This window comes from Poecilia reticulata, linkage group LG15 (assembly GCF_000633615.1).
Source record: "Poecilia reticulata strain Guanapo linkage group LG15, Guppy_female_1.0+MT, whole genome shotgun sequence".
In the NCBI taxonomy this organism is placed as follows: Eukaryota; Metazoa; Chordata; class Actinopteri; order Cyprinodontiformes; family Poeciliidae; genus Poecilia; species Poecilia reticulata.
Window position 1 is genome coordinate 1,661,113 of NC_024345.1, and position 26,961 is coordinate 1,688,073.

The 26,961-nt window shown below is 39.1% G+C and overlaps 1 protein-coding gene across 4 annotated transcripts in view; it reads right to left on the reverse strand.

The window, feature by feature from the left end:
• The window catches only part of wdpcp (WD repeat containing planar cell polarity effector), an 87,016-nt gene that overhangs the window by 10,558 nt on the left and 49,497 nt on the right, over positions 1-26,961 (reverse strand). For all 4 annotated transcript variants that reach the window (XM_008428892.2, XM_017309196.1, XM_017309197.1 and 1 more), the window contains 5 exons: positions 20,435-21,026; positions 14,116-14,304; positions 13,481-13,604; positions 11,961-12,024; positions 1,403-1,502 (listed from right to left, as the gene is read on the reverse strand). In XM_008428892.2, the coding sequence (XP_008427114.1) occupies positions 1,403-1,502; positions 11,961-12,024; positions 13,481-13,604; positions 14,116-14,304; positions 20,435-21,026 (1,069 nt within the window). The remainder of the gene's footprint in view (positions 1-1,402; positions 1,503-11,960; positions 12,025-13,480; positions 13,605-14,115; positions 14,305-20,434; positions 21,027-26,961) is intronic.

The window sequence follows — 26,961 nt, forward strand, 5'->3', positions numbered from 1 at the left end:
AGACACATCAGATCTTCCATCCATTTCCTAGCCTCTCACCTGTGTCCCTTCCTCACTTCTACACAGTGCTGCTGTCCAAGGATAGGACACGCTGCAGGTGATTGAGGTAAATCATCGAGGACATAATTAAGGGAGCTTATGAAGGAGGGGGGCGTGCGCATGTTAAGCATCACATTAGGAATAATAAAAAAAAGGGAAAATAGATGCAAACAGGCCTCAGAGTTACACAAATGCTCATTTTCATTCTCAGCCACGCAGACGAGACGGTCAGCCTCGGGGGTTTGACCTTATACAGTGGAGTTAAATACCTCATCAGTGAACACACAAACATGCCCGCGCAACCCTTCTGCTGCGCTTTTAAGCATCAATGAAGGACTCATCCGACATGTTCATCTAGTTCCCCTCACAAATGTGAATGTTTTTCTGCCTAGCCGTCGGCCCTTGTAGCCTCTGTGTGGACTGAGCGTGTGTGTGTGTGGTTGTGAGAATGGGTTTGTAATCAGGAACTCAGCTTGATCCCCTCTGGTATGTGCTTTTGGGAGTGTTTGTCAAAGGCCAGCAGCATAGACTGAAAAAAACAAAAAAAAGGAAACCTGGGCATTGGTTGAGATTTTCTCCCATGCTGTGCTAACCAGAAAACCTTTCATTTTACGTCTGAACATAGTCTTTATCAAGATTTTAAACTATGATAGTTTTTTACTAAAAGTTACCCTGACCTACGCAGTTATAATCTCCCTTCAGCTCTTCTTTATGGCTTTCTCCCATTGAAGTGGATTTCTCCGGTATAATTTTGACCGGTCCAATCAGCGAACAGATGGAGAAGTTGTGAACATGACTAATTGTAGACTGGCTGTAGTTCTAAAGAAGGCAGCAGAGGAAGAGAAAGACGCCGTTCAGATCTTGTTGGAAATACTTCCAAATATTGAACTAACACTAAAAGCCATCTTGTTCGGATATTACACTTCTCTCTTTTCAGTGGGGGATTATTTATGCTTCATAGCATCAAACTGCCACATTACGTAAGTTATGGCTAAATATTAGCAACTGGGTAAAATTTAAAACCTCAACAGACTCTAGGAAGCGATCATTTCTCGATAGACAAGAGGCCAGAGCCTCTGTACGAAGCAAAGCATAAATGGGCTGGATTTTATCAGGCTAGCTAAATGTGTGAGAAAACGAAAAAGGAAGGCAAGTCAACCTGTTGTCCACGTTTCGTTCCACATCTCTCAGTCAAACTTGATCTGATTTGATTCCTTTCTATGCTTTTAAAGGAGGGTTTGAGCCTGAGAAAATATCTCAGGTGCGTCACCAGAGCTGAGCCGCTGAGGTTATCGACATGTAAGGAGGAATAATGGGCTGCATTTTCTTTATTTGGGCTTGGACAAGTGATTATTTTTCTTACCGTCGCCTGCGATGGCCCGGGCTTCGATTTCATTAGCTTTCCTCTTGGCCACGTCCGCGAGCACCACCTCGCCCTTATCACCGGCGACATAATGGAGGTCCTTTGAAGGTAATGCGGGAAAGAAAGAAATGTGAACGTTAATCTAAAATGAATCTGGGCTCAGATGACAATAGTTTTTTTTAATAGAGGGGTGGTCGCGGTATTTTGGCAGGAGGAGGAAGAAACAGATGAAATGAGGAGCAGAAAAAAACGGAGCCGTTTGAAGTCCGACATCAGAAACGGCACCGGTTCGAATGAAATGTCGCTTCCTCAAAAAAAAGAAAGAAAGAAAAAAAAAACTTTGAAATCAGCCTTCTTGCTGCCTGCGCTCCAAACTGCACACACACACACACACACACACACACACACACACACACACACACACACACACACACACACACACACACACACACACACACACACACACATTTCTCTGGTTTTTAAGCAGGGCTGGATGTTATCTGGCACATTTCAAAAGTGGGAGAGGAACTGTTCACCTTCTCATATTCTCCTTTTACATGGAAACACATCCAGCCGAGCATATTATTATATCAGCCAGTCACAATATTGGAAACAGCATGTATCCTCTGTATCTCTGCTTGAGCCTCAAATGCTCATAAAAAGAGATAATATGGCAATACATTCATTATTAGCCCCTGAGCATCTGACTTCTGCTGCTCGGTTAAGACGTAAGCCATCTTCTGCTCAAATATGTCCTAAATAATAATAATAATAATAATAATAATAATAATAATAATAATAATAATAATACAAGATGATTTCATTGATATATTTCTGAGAGACATTATTTTTGCTATAAAAATTGTTGATAACTTAAAAAGTTTTAAGTTGTAAATTTTTTTTGGTCAAACTGCTGTCTTTAGTATTTTTCAAAGTATTTTCAGTATTTTGAGTAAATAATTAGATTGTTTGAGGCTGCTAGTAGAAAGTCCTTGAGGATTGCATGCGCAGATAAAATATTGGTATGTCTGTACAGTTCAGGAGTCTTTTTTATGTATTAATGATTAACAGGCAAGAGCTATGTAAATATAAAAGTGAGTGAAACAGAAGCCAAATAGTAAAAAAATAAAACATGACAGGACTGAATGATAATCAGAAAGCTTGGAGAAATATTAATAAACACCATATGAAAAGATTACAGGAAAGTTTACATGGAAGCAAAACCATCAATGGCATATAAACAGCTTAACATTTTAATCTTGTATTTTTAGCATTTTCTCTCTTGAGCTATAAGAGCAAAATGAGATTTAAAGAAACAAGTTTAAATCCTCAAAGAGAAAAATGATTTACTACATTACTACAACTGTGACGGATAGGGCTCAAGGCAACAATTATGATCAATATCCCCTACATTTAGTACTACTCAATGTAGGCTAAAAAGCCATGAATTCAGTAAACAGTATCACAGAACTTCCACACTGGACATGAGGTTCAGTTTCAAAATAATTTCTTTCTTTGGTTGATGCTAAACCAACCTGAAAAGTTTGGTCATAGTCACATTGGGTCGATGCAAGAAGTTCCAGTTAAAGCTGCAGTAGCATTCAGCAAGCTCTCCATGTTAAGGCTTGTGATGACAGAATAGAAAAGCTGGGTTTTTTTGTAGATACTGTCTACAAGCCGAGTTCACATAGCAGCCGTATATGACCCGCATCTGATTTGATTTGTTTGTCCATGTGTGATCCATAGCTGAATTTTTCATTGCAGTCTGAACAGTCCTACTCCGATATTTTTATCTCTCTTCCCCTCAAAAAATTTGATTTGTACCACCTCCATATGTGGCACTAATTTGCATAAGTACCAGATAGTTTTAAAAACATCTGCAGACTGAACGGTCATGCCATTTCATCCAACTTTTACAATTCGATCAATAATTGGTTAGCAAAAAGTTGTTTAATAGGAGGTTTTTTGTTTTTTAAAGAACTTGAACCAGTTCTTTAAAAAGTGGCATAGGTATAATAACTATGCCACTTTAGGAGTTTTGCGTTTGAACATATTTCCAATGTTTTTTAATCTTAAATGTAAAGTAGTACAGTAAACGATTAGTCGATTACTAAATGAGTTCTTTCTTTCCATAATTTGTCAATAATCGATTCATCGCAATTAATCAGATTACTTGTTTCAGCCCAGTTTTAGCCCCTTATATTATTGATTGAAAAAAACGTATGTTAGGAGTACCACAAGAATGTTATTATGTCTGCATCTACAGTGTAAAAAATGCTCATCCGGAAACCCAACAAGTGGCTCCTGAGGTCCGCAGGGTTTCCCCAGGCAGAATGCAGGGACTGAGGGCCCATCATAGTGTACAGCGTGTTAAGCAAAGTCTTCTGCTTCAGCAACATCACAGGACATCAGCGCTGTGACTCAGGGCTCGTCATGGATAACCCTCAGCTGGCTAAAGCCAGCCCCCAGCTGAGCCAGCACCCAGACTTAATACCCTCATATTGTAACCCAGCTTTTGTAGCCCACCCCCTCACCCACCCCATTTCCAATGACAAAAAAAAAAAAAAAAAAGACGAGGGGGGTGCCGGTTCCCAAAAAAGAGAGGGAGAGCAAAGAAGAATGAGAGAGGGTGAGGTGCTGAAATTGAGGAGTGTGAATAGGAACAGATTGGGTAATTATAGTGTGGTGCCTGCCCTCTGTGGAGGAGAGTTAGTCGGAAATGTGAAAATGGATGACAACAAAATGGCCTCAAAGGGGTCTAAATCGGCTCCCAGGACTGAGGTGACAGATTCGGCCCTTACAAATGAGGACACGGCCCTACAATTAGATATGACCGAGGTGCTTAATTGATAACAAACAGAGCAGCGGATGACAGAACCAAGGAGGCGGGACGTGGAAAAAGAGAGAGGAAGGCAAAAAAAAATAAAAGATAAATACTAAAAAAAATACGAGAGGATGAGACGGTGTGACAGACAGATCAGAACAATATGAACATTTGATGCTGAGGCGCTTTATTCCAGCTTAGCCCCTCATAATACTGTCTGAATCTGTAGAAAGAGACCCAGCGAAGGAATCAGTGAGTGAACAAACGCAAAATGAGAAAGAGAGAGAGAGTAGTATCAGCCAGACTAAGAGGGGATAACAATAATACTGCATATAAAACCATCAGATATTACACCTCTTATTCCCCGACGCTCAAACGCGACACTAATCTTATTTATATAAGAGCTTTAGGGGTTGCAGCGAGCCAGCTAACTGCGCTGATAAAGAGGGGCGTTTTACTGGGCTGTTTTTTTTTTTTTAAAAGGGAGCAGAGGGGAGCGGAGGGGAGAGCAGCGGCAGACGCTAAGTACCCGATACTGACTGATATTTGGGTTTCCTGCAAATAAATCAGAGATTAAGTTAACTGGCACAGAGCAACGGTTTTTTCCCCCCAGCACATTAAGAGACCGACTCATGTTTGTATGGAGTCTGACTTGACCAGGGCGGGTTCCTGTCGCACTACATAGCCGGGGATGGACGGGAATATGCGTCTGTTGTGGGGAAATAAATGCAGTGAATGAAGTGCGAGGTAATGCCCATCTAAAAAACGTAGGTAGTTTTAATATTTCCATTAAACCTAAAGATCTCAAGCTTTATTGTTTAGTGTTAATATTTCTGGCTGTCAGCCTTAAAATATTTACAATTTCACATAGACCCAAAAATATCTAGTTGTATTGAATAGAATTATGATTAAAATGTCAAAAGTATTTCTTTTAATAATTTTCTACTGAAAAACATATTAATTAATGGTCTTACAATGCCTTCTGAAAATATCCATTCCCTGTAGAGGACAACAGACAACAGTTGTTTTCCTAGCTATTACATTATCACTCGAATCAGATCAGTTTAAAACAGTGTAAAATTACATCAAAAATAAAAATGTGTATCTTTAACATTCATAATAAATACATCTTGTTGTAAAGCTCAACAAGTTATTATTTGCCCTTAACTTCTCCAGACAGATTTTATTTCACAAGAACAATGTCAAAAATGCCTCAATAAACTTGAAAGGTTGATGAACATAGTGGGCTGAAACAACATAGTGAGACATGATGATGGCAGTATGATGCTGTGGGGATTTTCTCTTTTCTCTACTTGACTGCAAGATGGATGAGGCTAAATGCATGACAAGCACGAATGAGAAAGTGCGAGGTGCTGAAAAAGACTCTTGAGATGGGCAGAATTATTTAAACAAGACCACATTCATTTGTTAGAGTGGACTAGTCAAAGTCCAGACCTAAATTCAATGAGAATTTGCGATAAGATTTGAAAATCAATGTTCACGTCCGATCTGACTGAGCTTGAGCCATTTTGCAGCTGTATTCTAATGTCAGTGTGAATGAAAGGTCGATCAACAAAGTATTCACAGAAGAGGGTTGAAAACAAATCCAAATTTCCCTTTACAGACATAAAACTCCTAAAAACTGAGATTTGCAGTTGTGAAGTGAAAATGCATGAGAAAATGTAAACAAAAAAGTAGGCAGAATTTTGCAAGGCACTGAAAGCCAAACACTGAATATAAAATTTCTTCCAATTACCACATGAAGTATGATCGTCTTAAGTCACATCCGCATGTTTTGTTTCAAATTTAACATTTTGATTACCTGTATTTGTTTAAGTTACAATTGTAAAATACGTTTTCTGATACTATATTTGGTATTTTCCAAGTTATGAAGAAATTCTCAGAAAGACTCCAGGAGATAATCAGTCATTTGAAAAGTTTACTCCTTTGATAAGTTTGTAAAACTGTCATACATCTGTGAGCAACAGATCATTTATAAAAGTGTGAAATCTGAAAATTTCAGGGATTAGTGAATGAGTAGTCTGGGCAAAGCCTTCTGAGGACCTGGCAGCCGATCCTGTTGATTTACTTCAGAGGTACACTCATTGCATGAACCAAAACAATATATATATAAATATATATATATTTATCTGGGTGTTTTCAAATTATCTGTCCTTCTTTATCTTTGGCAACACCAAAAATACTTTATTAACAATCAGTCTCACAGATTCAAATTAAAGCAGTATAGCATTTTTATTTTAGGTTTTGTTAAAGCTATGAGGGGTGCAATTTCCCGTCAGCATTTGCCAACAATACTGGCAGCCACACGCAGGCGGAAATATGCTAACATCTTGAGAAATCAACATAATTAGTTTCACACTTGTCTCATAACACAAATAACACCCCAAAGTCTTGTGTTAGAGAGGCGTCGAGAGTTTCAAAAGGGCTAATTAATCACGCAAGAGACAACTGTGAGTTTATTGGCAAAGACGCAGCAGCGACATCTCCACCCCTTCGCCTTCCCTCGGTGTTGCCAGCGACGATAGATAGGAAGGGAAGACAACAGTTTCGCTTCAGGATGTCTGAAGCGATACTGTATGAGGCCTCATTCGGAAACAGACGAGCTGGCGCTCAATTCAGCTATCACAAAAAAATTTGATTTAATTAGCAAGCTCTATCAAGACCTATTTAGGAGGCGCATAAAAAAAAGGGAGGGAGGTGTTGTGGGCTCGACTTGGCTGACGAATGACCTAATTGGTTACATTATCAACTCATTATCAAAGGCTAATTAGGGAGTTACAGAAGAGCACCAACAATGAAAAAAAGAAAAAGAGCCAACCAATCAGTAACCTCCCCCAACAGTTCCTCCTCCCCCCCAATTTAACCCAACACTAAGTGTTTCATTTGAACAAAAGCTTTCTATTTTTCATTTTGCAGAGGAGTAGGGGGCTTAGAAGGACCTCTATTGTTAGCTGGGAAACAATGGAGGGCCGTGTCATGGTGGGGAGGAGGGTGTCATGCTGAGCATTTCTGGAAGAGGTAATGGCTTCCATGCTATCTGCGAGTCCATTCTATCAAGTCGATGGCGCGTTATTGAGTTCTGCGGGCAAGTTAGTAAGTTACAAAGAGTTTGGTGAGTGCGGGGGGGTTGCCCTCATTAACCCCCTACGCCTCGGCCCAATCAGCCAAGCAGCAGGTTAAAGCAACAACACAACCTAATTAGACCGAAGGACAGGGTGAGGGGTGAAATGTCAATGTGCCCCCTTGTCTTTTTTCTTTCTCGACTCTCTTTCACTCTTTGCAGACAATGAGCTGCTGCTCTCTTGGTCGCTGAGGCTAAAAAAAAAAGTGCTTGAAACAGTTTGCTGTGAATGAGCATTAGCTTTGTTACAGATCTGTGATGACGATCATCGGCCGGTATCTGTTGAAATCAGTGAACCAGATATGAGCAGATTCCCATTGTGGCAATTCACAAAGGGGTTCACGCAGGCTTCCTAAATCTGCTCAAGACGTTTAAAAAGAAGGTGAAAGAGTCAAAAACAGAAGGCATACATTATTTTTACTCAATTTCTGAAATGTTTAAAATGTGTGCAGGATGAGGACTTCTCAAAAGCACTCAGAAGTTCATGGTTTGACAAAAAAAAAAAAAGCGTTGCTCTGTTGACTGTTAATATGGGAGAAGGTGAGATTTTGCTATATCAAACTATTTTTTCTTGCTAGCCTGAAGTGTAAAAAGTGCTAACATCCTACTTTTAGCATAGAACTTTTTTAACTATGACATCAGTTAGAGGCCAGAGACATGAAGAAGGAAGTTTGGTCATTTTCAATTTTATCTCAAGAGTTTATCACCAGATTTTCACTTTGTTATCCATGTATCCCTCTGCTGCTTCAATGTGATGGTGAGAAAAAGAGTTTTCTACAAAATTGTTACTGCTTGTTGTGCTTTGGACAACCTATGTCCTAGAGGACTCCATTAAATATTATTGTACATACTTATTTGTACTTATTTTTTTCAAGTTCTCACACACATAAACAAATAGAGCTGGTCAACCACGAACAAATGAGCTCTACAAGAATACTACATTATAATGTTTTGTGTGCATTTGTGAACAGAAACTAACATCTCAAAATCAAGCAAGTCATACAAATTAATCTAACACATTCAAAAGCTTAGGTTTGTTATTTAAATGGACAGTAGACCCTCACACATTACATTTAGTGTTAAATGGTGGGAGCAATTTAAATAATCTCGTCATCAACTACAGAGTGAGAAATTATAAAGTATAAAAAGAATAAACTAATGATTTTTTAAAACTCCCAAACTAAAAGTAGAGTGGACATGAATCAGCAGGTCAATTTAGTAAATTCTTACTAACGTAGCTGTATTTGAATTCTTAAGAATAAATCAAATACAAATTAAGAAAAAAAAACGTTTCTTTATTATTATTATTATTATTATTATTATTATTATTATTATTATTATTATTATTATTATAAATGTGGGACCAAGCAGGGAAGCAAAACTGTCCAACATGTTACATTGTTGTAAAAATGTAACATTGTTGCAACAATGTAACATTTTTGCAATGTTACATTGTTACAATGTTGAAGAAAAACACAGCTTTTGTCACACTTCAGGTGGGATGTTTCTGTGTTTATGCCTGATTTTTGGGGATTAGTTGGCAGTAATTCATTAGGTCCAACAAAAACACATGTTATTTGTCTGTTCAATTTAGAATTGAAATCCCCATTTTCTGGGGAAAAGCCTGAAAGAATTTGCGTTAGAAGCATAACAATTTGTTTACAGTTTATTCTTTTAAATAATATGTTTTATTGAAAAAAGTACAAGCAGCTTGAAGTAGCCGGAAGAGGACACCTCCATCTGTTTGATCCATTCCGTCTCACACAGTAAGAGGAACAGGCAGAAATTAGTGTACTCATCTCTTTACACCATTTCTAAATAAGAGAGAAGTTTCACTCCAACCTGTTTGATTGGAAAAAAAAAATCTTAAATTTATTGTTGACCTTCTATCTAACCAGCCCCTCCTCTTTCCTCTCTGCCCCCTCTTCCCTCCACTCTTTCAAGGTTCACCGGCTTGACTCCACCTTTTCAATTCGGCTTCCCTGCAGCCCTGCCTATTAGTGGGGAGGGAATTGGAAGCGGCGCTATCAGTGTGATTGAGGGACAGAGAGGAGCATGAGTGAGTGTTTTTGTGTTTGTGCTGCTGAAGCATGGAGCAAAAAAAAAGGAGGGGGGGGGGTGCCCAACTTTAAAAGAGGAGAAAAAAAGACAGGAAAAGACACCTACAAAAACACGTGGAAGAAAGAGCAAGTTAGAGGTAGATGAGAGGAGAGGCAAAAGGCCGAGCGGAGGCCATGGAGGTTGTGAAAAGACAGGGGCCCACACTGAGATCGCACCTGCTCTCTGACATGAACACACACATACACACACTTTTGTGGGTTACAAGTCATGTGCAAATGCAAGTAAGAAGGGTTTAACAGTGAATGAACAACTAAAATAGGGTGCATGGCACTAAGGGGCCTGCAGGAAGCTTTTCTAAAAGGTGCTGGTGACTGAGTCGATATCTAATCCTCTGGAGGCCAAATATTAATCAGTTAGGCCTAATCTGTTTAATGTCAGTAACACAATATGGTAATCAATTTAAAATGTCATTTTAACTCTAAGGTTTTATGTTTTGGAACATAAATATTCACACTTTCTAAACCTCTAGTTCTTCTATAAATGGTCCAACAGGATGGGATTTTTTTTCAGAACTTGCTGTGGCTCGCTTTTTGCCAATTAAAGTAAAAATGCAATATTATTTTATGATACACCAATTTTAGGTCTTAAAAAAATTGAATGTTATTTTACCAGATAGATAATAAAAGAAGAATGATCGATTGCCGGTGATGCTAGAATAATGGCATGACCAGGTTCATTAGTGCGTCCAGAAAATATTAACACAGCTTCCACATTTTGTGACAGATTAAAAATGTATTACATTTATTTTTTCAGTGAATCAGGCTTTTTTAAGCTAATTTATTAAAAATAAAATATCAAAACCAAACAAAAAAAATCTTCTGAAGAGTTATTTTGTAGATTTATTTTGGGAGATTTTCAACCATTTTTCATTGTAGATCTTCTCATGTGAAGCCAACTTGAACACTTATTAATAAACAGTCATTTTTTTGTGCTTACATAATTCTCAATTGGATTTGGAGCATGTGCTCCAGCTGCAGTCAAAAATATTCACAGAGTGATCCTTAGCCACTCTATTGTTATGCTAACTGTGTGCTTTGGGTCACTGTTGTGTTGGGAGACTAGTTAGTCTTATTCTGAGTTTCTGGGCATTTTGCATTTGGCTGCTGTCATCTTATCCTCTGTTTAGACTTGCCAACTCCTCCTGCAACTTTAAAACATCACCAGAGTATAATGCAGCCACCACCATGCTACACAATATGGACAAAGTAAGTCAAGTGAAAAGTAGTGCCTGTTTTTATTCAGTCAAGATGCTTGGCATTCAGGCCAAAAGCTTTTATTTTAGTTTCTTCAGACTAGATGGTCTGATAACCTCTTGTAGATAGTTTTCAAATGTTCTGGCAACCGAGGTAGCTTTATGCAAAAAGTTGGGCCACCAGGGTAATTTTCTGTATAAAATAATGTCAACCTAAGTAGTTTTCTGTAAAAATAATGACAACTTAGGTTGATTTTTGCAAAAGTTTTACAAGCGTAGGTAGTTTTCTGCAAAAATCTGTAAGACATAAAAGGTTTAAAAACGAAATATCTATAACTTACACCTTAGTTTTGTTTTAAGTGCCACTGTTTTGTGGGACTTAAGTTCAGTTTATTTATTATGTTTACTTTATTGCACTTTATTTGTTGAGGCATAAAAGGATAAAAATCTACATAGTTGAAGCTAAGCTTAAGTCCGGATTAACAATGGATAGATGTTAAATTTTTTTGTGAGTTGAAAACCTTAAATTTTATAAGAGTGAAATGAAATGCAGTTATCTTTTTACGGTAACACAGAAGGGACAAACACTAATTGGTATGAAACTAGTCTAAAATATTTATGGTGATTTAATAGCGACTCCGTCTGCCGACTTTTGCTCTTCACACAAATTTTCCAGTGCACCAATTTTCCTTTCTGTGCACCACCTAAGTCCGTTTACCAGTTCCAGGACTCGACCAAAGCCCTTCAGTGTCAATACCTTGAGAAATAAATTGATCTGGTTTAGGGTGAAACATGTTTTAGTGCTGAAAATGATCAAATGTTACAATTCATACAGATACCGAGTGACATTCAAAGTCCAGCACTGGGCCTGATTAGCACATCTTAAGGGCGACACCAAGTAAAGCAAAGATTGTAGCACAAGTTCTGCTTTTGTCTTCTCATTCTGCACCTTCTAAGTTGTGCTGGCCTGCCTTAATCAGTTTTTATGTGTAACACAGAAGACTATTACCAGTCTTAAATGTTATGGTTACATAAGCAAGAAACAGCAGTGTGCATGTGAGCAGATAGAGGTGATAGAGGAAAAACAGAATCATTTTATCCAAAACACAAGTATTCACAAAATGGATGTGAGCTCAAAACTGTGCATGTCATTCAAAATCACAAATATTTACAATTTTCAAACAGGAATTTCAGTCAACACTATTTAAAAATTTGTTATACAGATTTTAGTCCTGTTTTACTTTCAAACCACTGAAATCAAAAATGTCTTTTAGCTCACCATGAACAAATCTCGAGCTTCCAAATCAACAGCGAGGAGGAAGGCCTTCTCAAAACGCTGATGCCTGCAAAGAAAGCAGAGACAATAAGAGCTCGAAAACTAAAGCCGACTAATATCTGTTTAACAAAAGCAACTAGAGGAAATTTATAGATGAATCAGCCTGACGTACATCTTTCTCCGAGCTTTACATAAATTCACAGATATGCACTCTGCCAATAAGAGAACAGTAAATAGTGAGTACTTTCGTTACAATCCAGAATAAAGCCAGGAGAAAGAGGAGAGAAAGACAGAGAAAGGGAGAGAGAGAAAGATGCAAAACAGCCTAACTTTCCCTGTCTATATCCAACATGAAACAAGTAAACAAGCAGAGAGTGGAGGCTTTCTTTATTTGATGCTGATGGAGAGAAGAAGAATGCAGGTAGGTGATAAGAGAGGAGGAAGGAAGCCAAACACTCCAGCTCTGGAACAGGGAAGGAAAACGGAGGTAATTGCTAGATGGAGAGCTGTGAGCGGCAGTGTGTGGGAACAACAGGGTCTATTTCAGTCAAACAGGCGTTTCAAAAGGCTCTCATGGCAGAAGGGAAAATGAAACAACAGTTAAACAGGTCTGAGTGAGCGCTGCTCTGCCTCGTGAATGACTCAAAGCTGCATCAGCGCGTGTGTGACTGATGACATTCAAAAGCGACGTCCTTTTTTTAGAAATGTTGAAATAAAAAGAAGCGAGAGGTAAATAGAGAGTGTTAAATTTGTTTCTTTCACTGGTTGTCATTTTTGGACACTTGTTATTCTTTCCTGAACACTGATAAGCTCAACAACGTGCTCCAGTAGTGTTTTAAAAATACTCTGTATATGGGTTTTTACACTGCACATCACTAAACTGCAGCCGACCTGGAGGTACAGCTTTGTTTTATTTCAAAAAGTGCTCTCTAGAAGCTAGACCTGTCACAATAACACATTTTGCAGGATAATAAATTGCCCCAAAAACTATTGCGATAAACAATAATATTGTTATTTTGAGACCATTTTCAACTAATACAATAATGATGATGGCATATCAAGAAAAGTGTACTCTAAAAGATGCAAAATCCATTAATTTCTAAACAATATTTAACACTGGAACTGGAAAATATTTTACATATATGAAATAAAAAAAACAAAGCAACTACAATTAAAATGGATAATTAAGCTTTTGTAAACAAAATTGCATTTTAAGAAATATTAGTCATTCAGCTTAGGCAGGGAAAACAGGCAAACGTGGCAGGTAGTGCAACCTAACTAAATCGTACTGGGTTTCAAATATTTGCAGTGTTTTTCCAACAATATCAAAGGAAAGCATCTCTCTAACAAAAGTTAAAGAGAAATTATTGAGCTCACTTTAATCTACCATGCAACTAGTTGATTTATTGCTTACTGTGTCAGGTCTAACAGAAGCTGAACTGGATCTCACAAAACTAATTTCTCTCTCAGTGCATTAAATTAAGAGTAAAGCAGCAGCAGCATGATGGAGACGGTTGCGTTACCTGAGGAGGTGGTGAAAAAGGCGGCGAGCGTACTTGGTGACCGGCTCCCTGTACTCCAGAATGACCGTATCGGACAGAGGGACAGCCGGGGTGTAAAACACCCGCAGGGCTGCTTCCAGCTGGGCTGCACAAACGTTGGGAATGTCAACACACCGAAAACACACAAACTCTTAAAAAGTTTTTTTTTTGGTCTAGTAGTTCAAATCTTAGTACACTTGAACTAAGATGAAAGTAACTTAGATGAAATGTCTATGTTATAAGCTAAATAATCTGCCACTGGAACTAGTGCTTTTTAAAATCAATACTAAGAAATTATTGGCTTAAAATAAGCTCCTATATCTTGCTGAAAAGTTACTTGTAAGTTGGTTCAATTGGACTAAGATATTTGCACAGGAACTAGACAAAAATAATATTTTGTAAGATTTTGTGTTATTGCAGCGTGCTGACAGTAAGGCCAAAAATAAAATGTTAATTAAGGGGTGTTTTTACAGCACAACAATCTGGCATTTTAACAGAGATTGCAGACATCCACAGGACTAGAAAGATTTTCAATGGAAAATATTTTAATTAACTAACAACGAAATTTTCTGATAGTCGTGGTAGGATAAAACTAGTGGTGTGACCCACACCCTCACCTTCCCTGTCTGCGTTGAGCGGCAGTCTCAGCAGGTGGTTGGTCACACAGCTCAGGCCTTGGTAGCTCTCATCCGCCATGGTGCTCCAGTCCATGGCCTCCAGGATGCCCAGCGCCTCTCTAACCTGACCGCAGCGGAGCCGCTGCTGCAACAACTCCACATGGCCCAGCTGACCTCCAGTTAGAGCTCCTGCCATGTAAGGTCAGAGTTCACATTCAGAATCAGTTTTATTGGTCAAGACCGTGTGCGTGAACAAAGAGTTTCAGATCAGTGTACACATGTAACATATGAATATTAAACTTTAGGGAAATAAAAGAAGGTTAAATGGACAATATGTATAAGTATTTTCAGCCATTTTTTTCTTTTGTTTTTTTTATAAAGAAAGTAAAAATAGTGATTGTTGTGACATTACAAATATGCTTATATGTAATTAAACAGTTATTCTACAGGATGTGTGAGGTCTGCAGAAATGTTAGTTGCCTTTTTTTTTTTTACTCTAGGCTAGCTCTAAGTCCTGGATGGAGGGAAAGTCAGCTCTTCTCAACCCCCTACGCACATGTTCACACCTGGTCACGCCCCTCTGTGTCTCTTGGCTCCGCCCATTTTGGTAGAATTCTTCAAAGCTGGTTTGGGGACGGGGTTATGTTTTTACATTGAGGTTAGTTCCACTTTAAATGCTTTTGTGAACTGAAAAACTGGGTTTATGAAGTTACTGTTAAGACAGTGTCAACACGAACGAAAACTAATGTAGAACATTTCTGGATTATCTAATTATTTTTGTTTCCCTTACGGATGCTAATACATGTGCTACAAATACAAAATACTGTGGCAGTGTTGAAACTTCTCCTTAGTAATGCTGAGAAATAAGAATAGAGCCTATTTATCTACACATGTAGTGCCATCGTGGACGACCTGCAGAGGCATTGGAGGTTGTCTTTCTTTTGATATCCTGACTGTCAGATGAAATCAACAAAGTCGATTGTTTATGCTTTTGTTGTATGTGATTGTTCATATGAGCAGATCGGTACTCTACTGAATGACAATGTTTTGTATTGCCAGTGGCAGAGGTGTCTCAGTCTGTCCAGGAGAAGGTCAAAGGTACGTATAATTTGTGATATTTCAAAGCCACGTTACAGGAAATGAAAGTGTTGAATCCAACAGGTAGTAAATAATGTTCCTCTGTGAGCGAATCACAACAGTGTATAGTTAATGCTGGGTTATAGAAGAGCAGAGGGAATGCTTTCATCAAATCAGAAATCATAAGCTGATTTAAATTGTTAAAGTCCTTTAACGCCCTCTGAGGTAACTGACTGCTATGTTTTCTCCTTTTTAACATTGAGACACACCTTTATAACATTTTAATGTGTTTGTTAAGATGATATTAGTATCTAAACTAGATTTAAATCAAAAACTCATAAACAATACACACACCTCCTTTTCCCTCAAAAGGCCTAGCCAAGTAAGAAGTTTGTTGTCAATCTGTTTTTGCCTGGTTAAATAAAGATATAATAATAAAAACATTAATAAAGAGACACTATTAATCTCCATTGTGAGATTATATAAGTAAAGGGTGTAATAGACAGATAAACTGACACTAATGATTGAACTGAGGCCTATTGTTTTTATAATTTCTAGTTTGGAAGGGCTTCATTTGATCAATTTCATCACAATATGGGTTGCACTTCATACACAATTCATACTTTAGATTATAATTTATGTTATAATTAATTTATAATAATTTATTATAATTTTAGTTTATAATTTAGTTTGATTTATGCAGAACCAAAACATGTTTATTACAAAGATTTTTAAAGAAAATTGCTTTCTTCTGAGGTAAAACAACATCTAGATTAACTGAGAAAAAAATAGTACATAGATTATATAAAACAACCTGTTAAAAAATACAAAAAAAAGGTTTTGAGTGGCAGCCCTCTTTGAAAGTCGTAGCTTTACCCTGCATCATCCACAGCTGATGATCTACAGGATTCCATTTTTTTTTAGCTGAAATACCATTTTGTCTGCTAGCCACTGTTCAAAATTGATATGTTCAAAAGATGAATCAAAGGAAATTAGAACAAACTGTGACCTAGGTGCCAATTTATGCCTTGAATGATTCGCAGGTCAGTGTTAAGCAGCTTAAAAAGAAACTTTCCTCTGAAAATTGCCAAAGAGACCAAGCAGAAAGCCTGAAGAACTGTTGATTAAGACAACTTTAAAGGATTACCTGGATGTTTGACGCCTTAGAAGGTACAAATACGAAGAAAAGTTTATTGCACAGTATTGTTTATTAGACATTTGGCAACAACGCTTTCTGATGTAACGATAAAATACTTACTAAAAAGAAGGTTGTGATTAGTGAGCGTAGCGTTGGCTACACAGGTTTACTGTCGGTGCAGCAGGCTGCTGGATGTCTTGTTAAAGAAGTTGTGTGTATTCGTGTGTGTATGAGTCAGGTGGGGGCTAGTGGGTGGTGGTAAGGGCAATTAAAATGACAAGCTGGCAATTAGCAATCCTCCAAATCCCCTAAAGAGATGGCTAATGTGGCTAATACATCGGCTTGTTTGTGTTTGAGGGTGCTGTTTGTGTGTGACTGTGTGCAAAAGGGCTGGACCTGGGCGTCCACTGCAGCTCTAACTAAACTTTGAGCAGAAACAATAGATCATCGTGGCATTAAGGTCTTGTTAGCTTCCTCTCACACCTGTCTACACTAATTCAATTGGCCAGTTGAGAGAAAAATACTACTAGTAAGCATCAAAGAAGAGACTGCAATTACACTGTCAGCAAAATGTTCAACTCAAGAAACAGTCAAATTATGCAAACAGGACAAAAATATCTTATTTGGTTCATTTCAAATAATTATGGAGCAAATTAAATTCAATGTTCCATTGAAGTTTAAAGTTTACAATGAGAAAAAAAAATCTTAAATCTGCTCTAAGGTTTCACTAGTTACAGCTTCACTGAAGGGGAAACCACTAGAATAAATACAGCAACCAAGACTGATAATCTCTGTTATTGCAAAATAATCTGAAACATAAAAAAAAAAAACTGAACTAAAAACTGGCAGAACAAAAAAATCAAGAGCTGGTACTGAGATCTTGACTTCTGTAGAGACTTCCAATTTTACCATGAGATGTGCATGCCACCTTGAATCAGGAATCCTTATATTGAAGGGGTCAAAGTTCACCTGCCATTGTTACATCTATTAGCATCCAAGCGAGTGGGTCATGTAGCCAAATTAGCAGATATGTGTCAAAGTGGCACTCTACTCAACCATTCATCCATGACGGTTAACGCGTCAAAACGCAGGAAGTGGTCGGTTTGAAAGGGTGATTTGTTGGCAAAAATAGGTTGATAGAAAAACGGGAACTATTTTGAGAAAAGACAAAGATAAAAACATTCAAAATATTCATGGTCTCTACAGGCAATAGCACTCTCCAGGAAAACTATCTACAGTTTATGATAGTTTTAGGCCCAACCTTTGCTCTTCTTAAGCTGATATTCCTGTTCTTCCATGAGGAAAAAAGTCTACTTGTGATCTTGGTTTGTTATACCAGTGTCATAGCAGCAGATGGATAACAGCACTACTGACATAGACAAAAAAAAAATTACTGAAAAGAAGAGCTTTATGAACATAGCTTTAGTGCTGGGATAAGGATTTTCCCTTATAAAACTGCCTTTGACATTTTAGTCTTTTGTTCCCCAGTTAATTACATCTTCAGAACATGTTTGACTTATGGAAACAAAGGAAGGTCAAACAAAGGCAGAAGGGGAAACTTATAAAACAACTCCACTGTAATTTTAATTTAGAGATTACTATAAAATGATAGTGTTTATCCACAAAGTGGGCATGTGTGTCAGCTTTACAAAAGACACAACATAAATTTTGCATTGAATATCTGTAGAAAAATGTAACACAAATAGATTTTTAAACCCTGTATAGGAGAAATTATCTTCCAATGCAGGATTAATCATTTTCACTCTGAGATGTGCTACAAGTGCTTCGACTGACCATAAAATTGCACAAATTGCAATTATTAAAAATAAATTTGCTTAATGGAAACATGCTAGTTGCTAAAAAAAGAAAAAAAAACAAACATGTTTTTTTTTTGCCTGCATCAAAATTAATGTATTTCACAAAACTGCAATGGAAACACTCATTGCGTTTCATATTTAATAGAAACACCGCAGTTGCGAACTTGTTTTTTTCCCCGACATAGACAGAATATTGACAAAGTTTTGAGTGTATTTGTAATGGAAACGCAGCTACTGAACTCGCACAAAACTCTCCAATGAAAAATCTCACTTGCTTTCAAATTTACTTGGCTCTCCATCAAAAGTAAGTCTGCACATCACTCAGATATTTTCTCCTTCTGTTGGAATCTAACACCTGTTTTCTCAGGTGTGTTTTCTCTGCTTACATATTATCCTTGGTCATTGGATGGATTATCAAAATCAGTTGTGAGCATTTTGGGAAATTAATTCATCAATGTGAATTACAATGAAAGTGTGAACCAAAAAAAGAATACTATTGTTGAATGAAAGCTGATATGCTGCCTGTATGATGCCTGATTCAAATTTTGATCGTGTGACACTTATTTTTCAGATTAATAGCTGATTTTTGGTTAAATGATTTTTTTTTTCATGTAGCTTTGGGATCTTTCTCATTTTTTTACACACTCTGTGCACACTGAGTTACATCATTATGTCCTTTACCCATCTGAAATGTTTTACTTCGTTCCAGTGCTGGGGGGTTTAGGGGAGGAACGACTATTTTCCCTTTGGTGCAGCACATTTCGTGGTCGGCTTCCCTACACCGTGTATCGGTGCAGGCCCAGTAGCGGCCAACGTGTGCCCAGATGAGATAACGTGGTGCAGGCTGGGGGGTGGGTGTGGGGGTGGTGCTAGGGAGGCCTGCCTCCAGAGGGGGGAAAAAAAGGGAGAACTTGGAGCATGGCCAAGTCTTTCTTCCACGCCGCCTTTCTGACTCGCTCCTTCTGTCATGTAGCGGGGCTGCATGAAACAAGTCAATACAGAAAGGGAGCACAAGCAACGAACAAACGGGTTGGAGAGTGTGTGTGTGCAAAGAAGCACAGAAATAGAAGAATACACACACGTGCGTGCGTATGTTGGGGGAATTATCATAGAGAAAAGACGTGCAGTGACTTCCTTCATCAGAAACCTTGGCAGGCGATCAGAGGAGTGTAAGCTATTGTTGGAAGACCCTCCCGCCCCCTTTCCTCGTGCACACACACAGATACACGCATGCATGTTCTTTACCTTCCTCCCCCACTTCAGTGTTCCTGCCTTCAAACTTCAGCATTGCTCCATGCTGCTGTGACATCTTCTTTCTAAAGTTACAATTAAAGATGCCTAAAGTGTGTGTATGGGAACCACAGCGAGTGTGTTAAAAGGATAGGTGGCTGTGGCGCAAAAAAACTTTGATTGGCAAACTTTATCTAGGGTCCCTGGGGGACTGTGCAGACACTGTAAACGATTTATCGGAAAAATGCATCCCAGAATGCACCTGGGGGGCGTGGGAGCTTGTGCCCCGGGGCGATTATTGAATGACCTCTGAGAGCATGACTCCTGCTAACCTTCCAGGCAAATTAACTTCTTTCTGCAGTGAGGAAGTGGGTTCAGATCCAGAACAGACTAGGAAGACTCGAAGCGAAGAGGGCGCCTGGTTCAAACAGAGGTGACAGTCAGTGATCTGATATTAACTGTAAATATGCAGTAGGTGATGTTGTCGTTGCAAAGTTTCAAGAGGCCAGGATCTGGTTGATCATGGCTGACTGGATTGTTTCACACTGTCAAATGATCCAAAAACCTGTCCGCCTCCCCCTAACCTGTGGTGGCGCTGCACCAAGAACCACTGAAGGAAATGACACAAAAACATCAGAGGAAGATATGAATGCAACTTCCTTTTTCACAAAATATACACAAAAATTGAGTGGTGACAGTTTTTAGCGGTTGTAGGATTTCTCTTTTGTAAGAGACCACAAGTCATTTCTCGTGCTTGAGCTAGACTTAAGAGTTTGTTTTGGTTGTATTTATCCAAAATGTCCTTCCCGCTTCCTCATAATACTTGGCATTCTCCTATGTTTTGGAACTGTACTAGAGTTCACTTCAACCGAATCGAGACCTAGTTTTTAGGGTTTTGTGTGGACTAGTTTGTTTTTACTGGTCTGAATCAGAGTTTGATTACGCATTCACACCTCCCCAACAAACTGGATTTTCTAGGCAAATGAATTAGAGTTGGATTAAAATGAACTAAACAGGGCAGCTGTGAATGCACCCTAAAGATCTTTTGTTTACTTACCTAGTCTGAATTTTAAGGCAGCTACTGGTCCTCCATTAAAGACCAAAGTCAGCATATCTGTCCCCTCCGGTCCACCATCCAAACCAGCTCCCCACTGCAGTCCAGCCAGGCCTCCAGAGCAGTTCAGGTGCTGAGTCAGTCTCAATGTGGCTGCTGGAGCGGCCTCTTCTGCTACCAACACCATGTTTAAAGGTGCCAAGCCCACATCAAAGCACATCACTTCCTCCTGCCCCCCCACCATAATGGCAACAGCCCCCGCAGGGTGCCAGGCCATGTACGAGGGAGGTGCAGGGCAGGGGGTCAAGACCGACACCGCCCGCCTCTGGTCGTAGAGCACTAAGGAGGAGTCCCTCAAGCCAAGGACCAGAATGGTCTCACATGGGTGACGAGAGCAGGAGAGAGGAGGCGATGGCAGTGGGATGGAAGTGATGGATGTGCGGTGCAGGCGCCCTCGTGCACAGTCATACACACAGGTGTCAGCGGACAGTCCTTGAGGTCCAGCGTGTAACTCCACTGTCAGCATCTGGTAGTGCTGAAGCTGGCTGAAGCAGCAGTCCAGGGGGTTGCCTGTCGTCCGGACAGAGCAAAGGAGCTGTGGTTTAAAAAACAAGAAACACAATTTGATTCGGATAATTTAAAGTCTCAATGCACCTCTGAGCTCTCCATATTTTGCTTCTACGAACATCATTGCTGTCAAAACGTTTTTACCCCCCCAACCCCCCTCAAAAAAAAGGGTTACACCTTACATGTTGTGGCAAAAAGATCAGAGGTAAAACCAGCCAGCATTACTTTTGAGTGTTAATAAAAGATGTAGAGAGGCAGAATTACACTTCTGGACCTGGCAGTTATTTGTAAACATGTTTTAATCGAGCAACAATTTGGCTATCAGAAAGTTCTCAGACAAAACCGGTGTCAGAGTCAGATCATGTGGGATATAAAGCTCAAATAAAGCTTCAGTCCGCTTTAATCGTGTTCCAGTTAATTTGCTAGAAAGTTAAGTTCACTTGGGGAGGTGTGAACGAGAAAACGAACTCTGATAAGGACCAAAAAAGTGAACTAGGTTTTTGGTGGGATCAATGTTTAGGTCAAATGCATATGTGAACACCAAGGCTTCTCCTAAAGCTTTAAGTGGATTGTGGAGCAGGGCATACTGGGTAAATGCAATGAAAACAAACGCAAGAGTCTAGCGCTAGCAGGAGAAATGGCTTGAGGTTTTTTACCAAAGACAAAAAAGAAATAATACAACTGCTAAATTTTAGCGTCACTGCATTTTTTTAAATTTCGTGAATAAGGATGTAGTGCTGGCTGCACAGTGGCGCAGTTGGTAGAGCTGTTGCCTTGCAGCAAGAAGGTTCTGGGTTCGATTCCCGGCCCCGGTCTTTCTGCATGGAGTTTGCATGTTCTCCCTGTGCATGCATGGGTTTTCTCCGGGTACTCCGGTTTCCTCCCACAGTCCAAAAACATAACTGTCAGGTTAATTGGCCTCTCCAAATTGCCCCTAGGTGTGAGATTCACCCTGTCTAGGGTGAATCCCGCCTCTCGCCCGGAAAGTTAGCTGGAGATAGGCGCCAGCAACCCTCCGGACCCCACTAAGGGACAAGGGTGTTAAGAAAATGGATGGATGGATGGATGGATGGATGTAGTGCTTATGACTTCTCCAGATGTGTTTGTGTCACTTCCTTCAGTGGTTCTTGGTACAGTGCCACCACAGGCGAGGAGGGAAACAGGTTTTCAAAGGATTTGGTTAGTTTGCTTAATCTGTGAAAGTGACCTGCACCAGCTGAAAATAAAACACATGTTGGAACTTTGGTCCCTAATCAAAGAGTCTACTGGACTATCAGGTATGAAAACACCCTAAGACAGGAAAAGTTTGGCCTAAAATAACGTCAAACTGTGTGAAGAAAAAATTATGCCTTTTATGCAATATAGATAAATATCTGGTGTCAACAGTAAATGTGAGCCGTAGTTCTTTTCTGTTTGCAAATAATTATTCCTCAAACTAAACTTTTGAAGTGCATGTCAACATGACAAGGCAATCCATACAGACATTTCTCTACTTGTTACTATACTGTAGTATCTTTTATATGGAATAATTTTATTACTAAATTCACAGTTTTTGAACAAAAAAGGAAGAAGACCAAAAGAAAGAGAGAGCATGACAGAGATAGAACCGAGTCACCTCTTGGAAGCAGCTCTAAACCCCAAGAGATGAAGCAAAAACAAGGTCTTCCACACTGCTCATAAACACCCTGCTGTCAATCAAGACAGCTAATGATAAGAGTTCTATTTTAACTCAAGGTCAACAACATCTTCTCCCTGGGCATGGCACGGCTTGGCACAAAGTGATAAACAACCACCTCTGTTTACCTGTGCGAGGAGCCAGGAGCTCAGCATTAGAAAATGACAGCGAAATAAAACCTGCTTCGTGTGATATACAAGGAAACCTCAGAGTCCTTGGCCAAAGATGAAAATCCAGAATGATGATTATTTGTATCTGGACTACAACCAGGTTGCAGGCACAAAGACCCTGCTAAGGAAACTGACAGCTCAGAACACAGTCCATGTCACGGTTTTTGATGAAACACCCACCTTGAACCAGAAACTGCAGGAGGAGACAACAGCCCACGATAAACAGCAGTCCAACAGTCACTAACAGAGCCTTTTATAAGGGATTTCACCTTACCAAAGCCTCTATCAGAGCCTTGCATTGACCGTGGCAGCTTTGGCTAAATGAGCCCATTTCTTTTTGCCGTGTAGACAGAAAGAGGGATCGGCTGCCTGCCTGCCTGCCTTCCTTTCCTTTTGCAAAGCTGCTCGGCCCAGTTTTTTGGCAGGCATTGCCAAAAAGAGACTTAGAGGGAGGAAAGCTTTTTTCCCCCTGCCTGCCCATGGTCTACAGCAGGAAAGAAGCAGATGACTGTCCTCCCGAAAGCTTTTTTTCCTCCCTTCTCTATAATCCCCATAGAGCAAGCTCCTGCTGCTCCGCAGGGGGTGAATGCTGTGTGTCAACGTGTGTGTTTATTTTTAGGCATCAGGTAAGAGGGGCTCGATTCTGGTAAAAGGTGGTATATCCCTGGGAGAGCTACATTGCTGTGGGGACAAAGCGACATATGCATTGAATAAACAAGCATGCAAGCACAATACAGGAAAGGACCCATTGACTCAGTCTAACAGAAAGCTGTCACAGTCATCAGGACTAATTTTGGTCCCACAAATGCTTGGTTCTCACAGCAAGATTTTAAATTTGTCGACCGATTTTCAAAACCTGAGAGATTACATACATGACGATAAAAAAGACAGTTGTTTTGCCTTGTGTATTGGATTCCTCTACATGTTTCACCTCACTTTCTGATTTGCTACCTGTCACATTCAACAGGCTGTATTCTCATTTTTTCTCAGTCAAGACAATCAAACATGTTAAATATCCCCTATTTTAGACAGGAGCGGTCCTGATGACCTTCGGAGGGGACCAGGTCACTCTTAGCACACCTAACAAGTAATTACTTTAACTAACTACTATAGTAGTACTGGACATAACTACACTACTACTGCAGTTATTTACTACAAGTAACTACTGCACATAACTTGTAACTTGTAGTAACTGTAGTTACTACAAGTAACTACTGTTACTACTGTTACTTGTAGTTTGTAAATTATCCCAGCCTTTGTTTTTCTCTTTTTCAACAAAACAAGAAAATATTTCACAGCTTCGTAAGCTTTAAGGAGATGCGTGAGCTTACTTACTGTAAGTGTTTTAGTCTACAACCAGTCGTGTCTGTATGATTAATAGGCCACAGATATCAAGTAATATACAGGACTTATTCACAGCTCTATAACTTTTTCCACATTTTGTGACTTTACATATGATAGCACTGGCTTTTATTTCTGAGTAGCAGAATAAATGTTTCAAAAGCTATTATTTTCAAACTTTTTTTTGTAAAAATACTTTTCTTTCTACAATTCTCTGCTACTATGTCTTTGGCTACCAAACCAAATCTGAATAAAATGAGATGCTTATGGTGTTATTTCATGAAATAAAAAAACTGCAAAGAGTTAGACAACTTTAGCAAAGCACTCTGTAGCACTATGGTAATAAAAAATAAATAAATCAGCTCTGGACGCATTAAACCTTCTTCATATATTCTCTTTACAATTTACATAGTAGATTACAAGCATACATACAGCTAAAGCTCTGTCAGCCAGTGAACTCTCCTGAGCTTCTAGCTGAAAATGAGAATGTGAAATATATCAAATAATTCTGAGCGTATAATGTAGAAAAAGGAGGATTAAGGTCAGAAAAGGACAAAAAATATTGAAGACAGAGGGAAATGTACACAAAAGACGATAAGAAAGAGGAAATAAAAAAGAATGTGAGGCAAAGCGCAAAAGAGAAAGGAAGAAACGGAGTGAGGCACGGTGAGAAGAGATGCAAAGAGAGCGGAGACGAGAGGAGAAGGAGACAGAGAGGCAGAGAGAGACCTCTAGTAAGTAGCTTTCTCCTGGTTATTGGTTTCAGTGACTGGTCAAAACTATTCTTCTCTATTCTTCCTCCCTCCTTCTCGCCGGCACCCTTTCTCCCCCTCCGTGGCGTGAAAGATAAAGCGGACGGGCCCAACTGTGTGGCTGGCCCTTGTTCACAGCAGTGGTCTTTTGAAGCCAATTTTCCAGCTCACGGAGCAGAGAAAGACGGGGAGAGACGCGCGGAAAGAGACAGAGGGACTTGGAGGAGACCGGAGGGATGAGGGTTTGCTGAGAGTGGAGAGAGGAGGGGGGCGCAGGGTGGGACGGGGAAGTTTTGGGTATGTGAAAGAGGGTTGGAGATGGGGTACTGATGTGAGAAAATGCATTGGAACAGCAGGAGTACAGAAAAAAAACGATATTCCTCTCTAGCAGCTGCTGCCTATGAACATTAGGAGACCCAAAACTGTAGCATATTCTGACTCATTATTCTGCATCTTCCATTTCATACTTGACAAAACTTTTTTACCAAAGGACTTGCATAACTTCAATTTCTACATTGTGTGTTTTTTGTAATTTATGTCAAAGTTAATCATCTTAGCTTCAAAATACATTATCAACAGGATTGAAAACAAGTAAAAATGTGGGTTTTCTACATAGTTTAATACTAAAACGTGAGCTCACGCTAAAATCACTGCCATATTTACGAGCTAGTAAGATTTTTTTAGCAGATTTGCAATGAATTTGGTCCAAATTAATACATTTATTCTGAAATATGTTCTCACAGAAAATAAATCTTCTTAAGTCCAGCACATTGCAAAACATTTTAATTTGACAGGTATGATATCTACATCAGAACAAAGGAAATTTTCTGTTTTCATAACATGACAGTTTCTAAGCCAACATAGTGAAAAGAAATGGAGCAGCATCTTCAAAACAACAGAAAAGTTGTTATTTTTATTTCAGATTTTATCTCCTCTGCATGTTAACAGATGTACTGAAAAATTGAACAATTCAGGGTTTAAAAAAAACCCTGACATTTTCTGTGGTCATGGACACACCATACCGAAACTATCAGGTCATAATAACAACAACACTCTTTAGTGTGGATGCCCTTGCAGCAAGAGTATTGAAAGTTTACTATTTTCAACAAAATGCAGTCATGATAAAAATAAGATATTCAAAAGGAAGCTATATTTTTGTTGACATGTTCAAGTTCGTCAACTTTTCTGAACTTTTTTGTTCAGAATGGCTGAACAGAAAATGTTGCCCTGATTTATCCTTTTAAGCCTCAGTGCTACGCCATGGTAAGTGCTGGATTTGGAAATCTCATAGTTATAGCAATGATGCAATGACCTACATTATCTGGACCAGTGGTGTCCAGAGTGCGGGATAAGGGCCATTTGCTGCGATTTTGTGGAACAATTGGATCGTCAAAATTCAAATGGAGAATAGTTCATAGAACGTGAATTATTTGTCTGTTATTAACGTCTTTTCTTTCATCTTTCATTTTATACAAACAGGACCACAAATATGAACAACTTTTACTGAAAAGCAAACTCGTGAATCCATTCATTAAAGCTAGCTAAATACATAAAACATCCTCAAAGATAAAATGAACCATAATGCTACTGTTACTGTGAACAGATTAAACATTATAATCCAAGAAAATAGAAAGCTATCATCCTGAAATATTTATGGAGACATTTCGGATCTACAATTATGCACATGCTTCCTCTTTAAAAATCTGATTTTCATATTTAAAAACATTTGAAGTTTTTTTCCCACTCAGCATTTACTGCTCCTGAACGTACTGGAGCACTGGAGGAACTACTTTTACTCGCGAATTAAAGTTGGGTTAAACTTTCACCTCCATAATTTTGTTAATTTTTAATATCAAAACCCAACATAATGTTGTCTGTGTTCACAGCAGGATAAAACACTTTACAAGCTGTCAACATGTTGGAATGACACAACTTTCTATGAGCTGTCTTGCTGTGAGACCCCTGGTGAATCCGGCTGCACATTGTTCAAGGAGGTCAGTTCCTACAAATAAGTGTGTTGCTGCC